This window comes from Carlito syrichta, unplaced genomic scaffold (assembly GCF_000164805.1).
Source record: "Carlito syrichta isolate Samal-C Ts95f unplaced genomic scaffold, Tarsius_syrichta-2.0.1 Scaffold111498, whole genome shotgun sequence".
Classification (NCBI taxonomy): domain Eukaryota; kingdom Metazoa; phylum Chordata; class Mammalia; order Primates; family Tarsiidae; genus Carlito; species Carlito syrichta.
Genome location: NW_007055594.1, coordinates 59,705 through 69,860, shown reverse-complemented (window position 1 = coordinate 69,860; position 10,156 = coordinate 59,705). Strand labels below are relative to the sequence as shown.

Below are 10,156 nucleotides of genomic sequence, written 5' to 3'. Positions count from 1 at the left end.
GCGGAGGCCGCGCCCCCGGGGTTCCTCGGGCTGAGGCCGCGGAGCCGAGGAGGGTGTCGCCGCCAAAGACCAGCCAGGAGTTTGGCGCGGCTTGTGTTGCCTGGGCGACCGCAGCCCCGCCCCTTCACCTCCTTCCGTCCCCCCACTCGGTGCCCGCGGCCCCTTCTTGATCCTCAAGATTTCTCAGTCCGTCGCTTGGTGGTCCCGCCTGGGGTCCCCTAGACACATCCTCACTCGGGATGACTCCTCCTCCGCTGCTGGAAACTAGTTCATGGCTCCCTACCGCCCTGAAGACAGAGTCCGAACTCCTTTCTTTTGCCACAAAGCCCTTCGCGATCTGGCTCGATGCACTCCTTGTTCCCGACGATTCTAACGCGCCGATTCACTTTGTTTTTCTAAAATAGCCTCAAGCGCCCCTCGCCCCGAAACCAGAGGGCATCTGTCTGTTTTCTTCCTTGCCTTACCCTGGTGCCTACAACGCCAGATACAAAGCAAGTACTCAAGAACGAGAACGAAAGGCCTCTGAGTCTTCAAGCTTGTGTCCTCACCGTGAAAATATACCCGCGATCCTCAGGCTGCCTCTCATCAGAACTCATCTCGAAGGTTTCCTCCTCTCAGAAGCCCTCCCTGACATCCTAGGTTGGGTCATGGCATCCTATGACCTTTTGTGCCTCCCCCATCCCAGACCTGGGCTGTCACTGTTTGGGCCCACTGTCACTGGGCCCCCTGGCTTCAGGTACCAAGGTTATCTCCGTACCCCACCGCTTGGTCGGCAGCGTCACCGAGCACAGGGCTGGACACGGTGCCGGTCCCCGGCGAAAGTTTGTTAAATGCTCGGCAATGTGACAGAAGGAGAAACCGGCGGAAATAAAACACCGCCAGTGTCCTGAGAGCCTGCGCAGTAATGCCCCGCCCCACAGCAAGTTTTCCTAAGGGGCGGCAAAGGCGGTTTTCTGCAGGCCACTCCTGGAAAGGGAGGTCTAAGGCTCCTCGGACTCAGACCAGTTCCTGCCGGTTGGAGTTCGTGAGCCAAGTCATCCTGCTGTTTGCAGACAGCGAAGGATTTCTCAGGGGATGTTGGGGGGAGGGTTGATAGGTTGAGGGGCGGGGTGGGTTGGAGGCAGGAAGAGGGGAGTGGCTCACCCGGGCCTGGGGAAGGTGTCCCTGGGGAACAAAAGAAGGGGGTGGAAGATTCCAAAGACAGACTAGATTAGGAAGGGGCAGTTCTTCCCCCTCCCCCTCCCAAACCTGTCCCTTTTTCAGGGTTCCCAACCCTGGAAAGCCCTACTGTAACCACATCCCCAGTTACAGCCTGTGCTTTTCCAGATGACTCCTCCCCTCCTTCAGGGACTGTCACTCAAGTCTCCTGAACATTCCTCCTGCTCTCAAGGCTCCTTGCCTTAATCCAACTTTCCCTGGGCTCTCAGCTTTCACTTTTTTTTTTTTTCCTTCTAAATTTAAAAAAAAAACAGACGGGGTCTTTCTGTGTTGCCCAGGCTGGTCTCAAACTCCTGGGCTCAAGCAACGCTCTCACCTAGGCCTCTCAAAGTGCTGGGATTATGTCCCCCCTCAGCCTCCACTGCTATGCCCCTCTGATCCACCTTCACAGTAGCCAAGGGAAGCTTTATAAAACACACACGTGTTTTCTACTCCCCACCTCTATTGTATTCCATTCCTTCATAAAATCTCGGAATAAAGCTCAAACATTTTACAAAAACTCTGCACAATTTAACCATCATGGACCAGCCTCTTAGGTCTGTCCCTCCTCATCTCAGAGTAGAAGTATTGTTAACTGCAGAGGACAGATTTTAGTTCTTCAAAAGATCCAAGGACTTTCCATGGCTCCTGGTCTTTGCTCATGTTGTTCTTTCTGCTGGGAATGCTATTATGCCATAGAACCTTCTCTCAGCCTATACTCACCAAACCAGGTTCCAGGTAGGACATCCCCTCTGCCACAAAGCCTTTTATTTGTATTTATTGTAGAGACTAGGTCTCACTATGTTGCCTAGACTGTAGACCCAAGCTGCCCTCCTGCCTTGACCTCCCAAAGTGCTGAGATTACAGGTATGAGCCACCGTGCCTGGTCCACATAGCCTTTTTTGTTCCTCAAGCGAAATCAGGCACGTCCTCTGGGCTCCTACAATTTCTCAGAGCACCAGAGCTTTGGCCATTCTGGGTTGTCACTGTCAAGGGCAGTGCTGTCCTTCCCACTGGACTACGAGATCCACGAAAGCAGGGCTTACAGCTATCTTGGTATCACGGAAACTAAATGTGATGCATGATCCTTGATTCAATCCTGATGGTGTCACGGGGAGGATGGGGTAGACTGAAAGGTATTTTCTGCCGGGTGCAGTGGCTCAATTCTGTAATCCCAGCATTTTGGGAGGCCGAGGCGAGAGGATTGCCTGAGTCCAGGGGTTCGAGACCGGCCTGGGAAACTTGGCGAGACCTCCTCTCTACAATAAATTTAAAAATTAGCCAGGCATGGTGGCGTGAGCCTATAGTTCCAGCTACTTGGAAGGCTGAGGTGGAAGGATCACCTGAGCCCAGCGGGTCGAGGTTGTGGTGGCCATGAGTGTGCCACTGCACTTATAGTTTGGGCAACAGCATGAGACTTCAACTCAAAAAATAAAAACATAAACATAAAGGTATTTCTGATAACTGGAAAAATCTGAACATGGAGTGGATACTAAGTGATATGATTGAATAAATGTCAGCTCTCTTAGATGTGATAATGTTTTTTTTGTTTTTTTTTTTTAGTTGGAGTCTCACTCTGTCACCCAGACTGGAGTGCAGTGCCGCTCCTGGCCACCGCAGCCTCGACCTGCTGGGCTCCGGCGATCCTTCCACTTCAGCCTTCCAAGTAGCTGGAACTACAGACGCGCGCCACCACGCCCGGCTAATTTTTGATTTATTGTAGAGATGAGGTCTCGCCAAGTTGCCCAGGCGGGTCTCGAACCCGCAGGCTCAGGCAATCCACTCAACTCAGCCTCCCAAGGTGCGGGATTACAGGCTGAGCCACCAAGCCCGGCTGTGATAATGTTTTATATGCACCACTGGGTCCCTGACACAGAGGTGGACAAAGAAGAGAGGCTCATTAAATTGTTACTGAACAGGCCGGGCGCAGTGGCTCGTGCCTATTATGCCAGCTCCTTGGAAGGCTGAGGTGAGAGGATTCCCTGAGCCTATGTGTTCGAGACCAGCCTGGGCAACTTGGCAAGACCTCATCTCTGCAATAAATCAAATAATTAGCCGGGTGTGGTGGTGCATGCCTGTGGTTCTAGCTACTTGGAAAGCTTAGGCGGAAGGATCACCTGAGCCCAGCAAGTTGAGGCTGCAGTGGCCGGGAGCATGCCACTGCCCTTCAGCCTGGGTGACAGAGTGAGACTCCAGCTCAAAAAAAAAAAAAAAAAAAGAAAATTGTTACTGAACAAATACCCTTACGCAGAGGCAGGTAGATACACCGAAATACTCAGATAAAGGCAGAAAGAGGAAGAGTCACAGAGTCCGGTCCTCGAGAATAATCTGAAGCTCTTGGCTCAAAATTTATTGCTCCATTCCTTTGTTCCTCACATCCCCAAACGCCATCCTCCCAGACAGGACCAGAGTCCTAGTCGTACTGGTGGGAGGGGTAGGTGTTGTGCCCATCATACTCATTGGTGGTGAGGCAGCGCAGCATGAAGTGGCCCAGGTCATGTTTGGAGATGACTCTCGAAGGCCCTCGTCCGTCCAGAGTCACTGTGTAGGCTCCAGTTAGCGGCTGATCTCCTGTGAGGTGAAGACGGAGAGGCCAGGTAAAGCAGGTGTCCTTTCCCCTCCCCCAGCACATGATCATTCAAAAGACCTACCCAGGGTGCTACTGTGTGCCCGGCCTGGGTGGTATAACACACCCAAGAATAGACTTCCCATGTGCTGATGCTCATCTATACCGTTTGCTTCATTCATTCAACAAATCTCTTTTTTTTTTTTTTGAGTCGGAGTCTCACTCTGTAGCCCAGGCTGGAGTACAGTGGCACGCTCATGGCCACTGAAGCCTCGACTTCCTGGGCTCGGGTGATCCTTCCGCCTCAGCCTTCCAAGTAGCTGGAACTATAGGAGCACGCCACCAGGCCCGGCTAATTTTTTGATTTGTTGTAGAAATGAGGTCTCGCCAAGTTGCCCAGGCTGGTCTTGAACCCCTGGGCTCAGGCAATCCTCTCGCCTCAGCCTCCCAAGGTGCTGGGGTTACAAGCGTGAGCCACTGTGCCCAGCCCGACTAGATCTTTTTTTTTTTTTTTTGAGTTGGAGTCTCACTCCATCGCCCAGGCTGGAGTGCAGTGGCACACTCATGGCCACCCCAGCGTCGACCTGCTGGGCTCCGGCCATCCTTCCGCCTCAGCCCTCCAAGTAGCCGGCTAATTTTTGATTTATTGTAGAGACGAGGTTTCGCCAAGTTGCCCAGGCTGGTCTTGAACCTGCAGGCTCAGGCAGTCCACTCGCCTCAGCCTCCCAAAGTGCTGGGATTACAAGCTTGAGCCACCGTGCCTGGCCATGGGTCTACATTTTTATATATCTATTTCCCTCAATAGAAACATAAGTTTTGTGAGCTCATGAGAGCAGGGACTGTGTCTCCAGTTCTTAAACTGGCAGCCAGGCACACAAGAGACATTTGTTGAATGAATGAATCTGTGTCTCTCTCAATATGGATTCCAGACGTGGGAGAGGAAAAAGGGGTGCTGGTGTAGCTTACTGGTTCGTTCTGCAACATTACAATAAGGTGTGGTTCCCTTATATTAAGTCATCCAGCAACTTTTTTTCTCTTTTTCGAGTCGGAGTCTTGTCCTGTCGCCCAGGCTGGAATGCAGTGGCACAATCACAGTTCACTGCAGCCTTGACCTCCTGGGCTCAAGTGATCCTTCCACCTCAGCCTCCTGAGTAGCTGGGACTACAGGCGTGCACCACCATGCCAGGCTAATTTTTAAATGTTTTGTAGAGATAAGGTCTCGCTACGTTACCTAGCCTGGTCTCGAACTCCTGGGCTCAAGTTGTTCTCCTGCCTCAGCCTCCCAAAGTGCTGAGATTATAGGTGTGAGCCACCATACCTGGCCCCAATAACTATTTATTGAGCATCTAGGCCCTATTCTAGGCACTAGGACTACAACTGTGATCCTAACAAGACAAAAATCCCTGCCTACAAAGAGTCAACATTCTAGTGAGGAAGAGACACACTAAATAAGATAAATAACATATCTGATATGTGTGTTAAAGTCCCCTCTCCTCAAATATGGGGCAGCTCTAATAACTCACTTCTAATGAACAGAATACAGCAGAAATGGCAAGGAGTAACTTCTGACACTAGGCCATAAAAGATGCCATATCTTCCACATAGCTCTCTCTCAAGAGTCTTGCCATGGAAGCCCAGCTGCCATAGTGTGAGGAAGCCCTGACCACACGAGGAGGCTGCGTGCAGGTTGCAGGCATTCCAGTCAATGGAACAACCACCAGATGTGTCCATGAAGAAGCCTTCCCCAGGATTCCATGCCCAGCCACCATCTGGCTGCACAGCTGCATGGGTGACTCCATGCAAGAACCACCCACTGAACCCAGTACTGAGAGAGATAATCATAATGAATGATAGTTGTTGTTTTACATTTCTGCATTTTGGGTGATTTGTTAAGTCCAGGTAGCTGAACCCTATGTTAGAAAGGAGACAAAATAACCAGGGAAGGAGGATAGAAAATGTGGAGAGAAGTTGGAGGATACAGGAAAAAAAAAACAAAAAGAAAAACAAAGTGTTTTTCCTAGTTTCTTACTCAACAGTCAATAGAGGCTAGACACAGTGGCTCATGCCTGTAATCCCAGTACTTTGGAAGCCAAGGCAGGAGGATTGTTTGAGCTAGGAGTTCAACTGGGCAGCATAGTGAGATCCTGTCGCTAATATATATATATATATATTATATATATATATCAACAGAGAAAGAAGATTTCTGAGACCTAATGTGTGGGGGTTTTCCACACACACTGAGCAAAAATTCTGCAGCAAGCCGGGCTCGGTGGCTCAGCCTGTAATCCCGAGCCTTTGGGAGGTTGAGGTGAGTGGATTGCCTGAGCCCGCAGGTTGGAGACCTGCCTGGGCAGGCGAGACCTCATCTCTACAATAAATCAAAAAATCAGCCGGGTGTAGTAGCGCATGCCTGTAATTACGGCTACTTGGAAGGCTGAGGCGGAAGGATCACCGGAGCCCAGCAGGTCGAGGCTGCGGTGTCCGGGAGCGGCCACTGCACTCCAGTTTGGGCGACAGAGAGAGACTCCAACTCAAAAAAAAAAAAAAAAAAAAATTCTGCAGCAGACATCAGCTGGGTGTCCTCTGATTCAATTCAATTCTGAGCAACCTCAATGGCATCAGATCCCATGGTGTGAGGGCTCAGTCCCTCAAAACTGCCCCCAATATCTAATTCTAAATGCAAGCCCTAGGTTGTGTTACGTATGCCGACCGGCCAGCTAGACAGAGTGGCTCACATAATTCAGGGAAACACAATGTGTACTAGTTTATTGTATCTTTATAGAGACAGGGGCTTGCCTTCTTACCCAGGTTAGCATACTAGCCTGGACATAGCTCACTGCAGTTCAAGTGATCCTTCTGCCTCAGCTTCCTGAGCAGGTAGGAATACAGGTATACACCCAGCTACCTTTTTTTTTTTGAGTCGGAGTCTCACTCTGTCACCCAGACTGGAGTGCAGTGGCAGCTTCCGGCCACCGCAGCCTCGACCTGCTGGGCTCCAGAGATCCTTCCGCCTCAGCCTTCCAAGTAGCCGGAATTACAGGCGCGCGCTACCACGCCTGTCTGATTTTTTGATTTATTGTAGAGATGAGGTCTCGCCTGTCCAGGCGGGTCTCCAACCCGCCTTGCTCAGGCAATCCACTCACCTCAGCCTCCCAAAGGCGCGGGATTACAGGCTGAGCCACTGAGCCCGGCTCCACCCAGCTACTTTAAAAAAAAAAATTGGGGGGGGGGGGGCCAGGTGTGGTGGCTCAGCCCGTAATTCCAGCACTTTGGGAGGCTGAGGGGAGAGGACTGCCTGAGTCTGGGGGATCGAGACTAGCCTGGGCAACTTAGTGAGACCTGGTCTCTACAATAAATCACAAAAACCGGCCGGGTGTGGTGGCATATGTCTGTAGTTCCAGCTACATGGAAGGCTGAGGTGGAAGGATTGCCTAAGCCCATCAGGTCAAGGCTGTGGTGGCCGTGAGCATGCCACTGCACTCCAGCCTGGGTGAAAAGAGTGAAACTCCAACTGAAAAAAAATTTTTTTTTTTGTTTGTACAGATGAGGTCTCACTATGTTTCCCTGGTTGGTCTCGAACTCCAGGGCTCAAGCAATCCTCCCACCTCAGCCTCCCAAAGTGCTGGGATTACAGGTGTGAGCCACCACACCCAGCCTACTTATTTATTATGATGAATATTACAAAGGATAAAGATGAAGATATGTGTAGCTCACAGCATGTAGGAAGATGTGCAGGGCTTCCATGCCCTTTATATGCTATCCAGAAATTCCCGGAACTCAACCCTTTGGGGTTTTTATGGAAGCTTCGTTACTAGGCACAATGGATTAAACCACTGACCATTGGTGATCAACTCAACCTTCAGTCCCTCTCCCTTCCCTGGAGGTTGAGGGGTGGGGCTGAAAGTCCTAATCCTCTAATCCATCCTTGGTCTTTCTGGTGACCAGCTCTATCCCAAAGCTACCAAGGAGCTGCCAGCCATCAGCCAACTCATTAGCATACAGAAAAACATTTATCATTTTGGAAATTCTAAGGATTTTATGCCAGAAAACAGGGAGGAAGACCAAATAGACATTTCACATATCACAGGAAGGTCTGTAATTTTAGGCTTATGACTTATGTTGCAAGTCTTCCCAGAGGTTAGGAAGAAACAAACAGGCAGTGTCAGTGCCACCGGGTCCCTGCTCTACTTACCTATATGTGGTGGCATCACAGCCACGTACTTCAGGCCTGACTCCTGCAGCACCTTGTGCATCCGGATGTGGTCATCGGTCACGTCCTGCAGTCGCGGGGGCACCTTGGCTGGGTCCCACAGCAGAAAGGCTGGAGGGGGACACAGGGCAGGGTCAGCCTGGGCTCTCTCATCTTGATGCTGGGACAGCACCCTGCTGGGGCTCGCCGCTGCCTTCCAGAGGCAAAATCAGGGGTGTCCTCGCGGCCTCCTCTCTTTCTCTCACACTCCAGACAAGGGCTCTCAGCAGATCACAGTAATTTAAAATCCAACCTCTTCTCACCTCACGCGGTCCTGTTCACTGTTACCCCTTACCTGGACCACCGCAGCAGACTGCTGCCTGGTCTCCCTGTCCCAACACACAGCCAGTAGTCTGTGAATACCTGGATCAGGCCACATCCCTGGTTCCATCTCACTCAGGATAGAAGCAAAGTCCTCATCATGGCTGGCCCTCGAGGCCCCACTAGATCTGGCCCCAGCAGCTCTCTGGCATCACCACCCACATTCTCCCCTTCTCTCCTCTGCTCTACCCAGGCTCTGCCTCCCAGCCTTGGCAACGGCTAGGTGTCCCTCTGCCTGCAATGCATTTCCACCTCATAGCCACATGGCTCCCTCCTTCTTTTCCTGGCAGAATTTGCTCAAAGTTCACTTTTTAGTGCAGTTTTCCCTGACCTTTTATTGAAAGTTGCTGCCAAGTGCAGTGGATCACACCTGCAATCCCAGCAATTCAGGAGGTCAAGGTGGGAGGATCGCTTGAGCCCAAGAATCTGAGACCAGCCTGGGCAACATAGTGAGAGCCCATCTCTACAAAAAATAAATTTAAAAAATTAGCTGGACATGGTGGCACATACCTGTAGTCCCAGCTACTCAAGAGGCTGAGGTGGAAGGATTGCTTGAGACCAGGAGACCGAGGCTGCAGTGAGCTGTGATTGTGCCACTGCACTCCAGCCTGGGTGACAGAGTGAGACCCCAACTTAAAAAAATAAGTAAATGGCCAGGTGCAGTGGCTCATGTCTGTAATCTCAGCACTTTGAGAGGCCAAGTGGAAGGATTACCTGAGACCTGGAGTTCAAGACCAGTCTGGGCAACATAGCAAGACCTCATTTAAAAAAAAAATTAGCTGGGCATGGTGGCATGCACCTGTAGTCCCCAGCTACTCTGGATGATGAGGTGGAAGGATTGCCTGAGGTGTGATTGTGATCATGTAACTGTACTCCAACCTGGGCAACAGAGTGAGACCCTTGCTCAAAAAAAACCCAAAAAAACAAAAAAAGGCTGTGCACAGTGGCTCACACCTATAATCCCAGCACTTTGGGAGACTGAGATGAGAGGATTACCTGAGCTCACAGTTTGAGACCAACTGCGCAACTTGGTGAGATCTCATCTCTACAATAAATAAATAAAAAATTAGCTGGGCATGGTGGAGCACACCTGTGGTTCCAGCTCCTTGAAAGGCTGAGGCAGAAGGATGGCCTGAGCCCAGCAGGTCAAGGCTGCGATGGCTGTGAGTGTGCCACTGCACTCCAGCCTGGGTGACAGACTGAGACTCCAACCAGCCGGTGGGGGGGGGACAAAATAAAAATTGCCAAGCCCCTCCCTCAGCTCAGCATAGCCAATCCCCTTTACCCGCCTTTCCTCCCTATCACCTGTGCCCTGCCACCGCACCCTAAAGTTACCTGGTGTCCTGTTTCCCATCTTCTTCCCCTACTAGGAGTAGGGACTCTGTCTATTGTGTTTACTGCTTCATCCCCAGCCCTTAGAAGAGCCTGGAACACCACAGGTACTCACTCAATATTTGTTGGAGGAATTTGCCTTCAATACTATAACTCGGCCAAGCTATAATACCAACTGAAGATTATGGAACACTTACCATGTGCCGAGAACTATGCTAAATGTTGTAGGAGCAGTTTGTTGAAACGGTTAAGAGCTTGGGTTCTGCCTAGAGAACCTAAACGCTGGCCAGCGACCTCTGTTTCCTCATGTGTAAACTGGGATGGTATAAATTGTTTGAGCTGATGCTAAAGGTGATAAAAAGGTGTGGCACAGGGCAACCCTCTCAGGTCCCTTCCCATTGTGGGAGCTTTTCTGTCCTCTCAATAAATCCTGCTTTCTAGCCGGGCTCGGTGGCTCAGCCTGTAATCCCGCGCCTTTGGGAGGCTGAGGT

General features: G+C 50.9%; 1 protein-coding gene across 2 annotated transcripts in view; it reads right to left on the bottom strand.

Annotated features, from left to right (window-relative positions):
- Positions 1–3,511: 3,511 nt before the first annotated feature.
- BLVRB (biliverdin reductase B) overlaps positions 3,512–10,156 on the bottom strand; it is a 19,491-nt gene continuing 12,846 nt past the window's right edge. The window contains exons 4-5 of one of the 2 annotated variants that reach the window (XM_021718098.1): positions 7,962–8,084; positions 3,512–3,742 (exon numbers count right to left, since the gene is read on the bottom strand). In XM_021718098.1, coding sequence (XP_021573773.1) covers positions 3,693–3,742; positions 7,962–8,084 — 173 coding nt within the window. In that variant the 3' untranslated portion in view covers positions 3,512–3,692. Of the gene's footprint in view, positions 3,769–7,955; positions 8,085–10,156 lie in introns of both variants that reach the window. The other variant, XM_008069777.1, reaches the window with a different exon arrangement.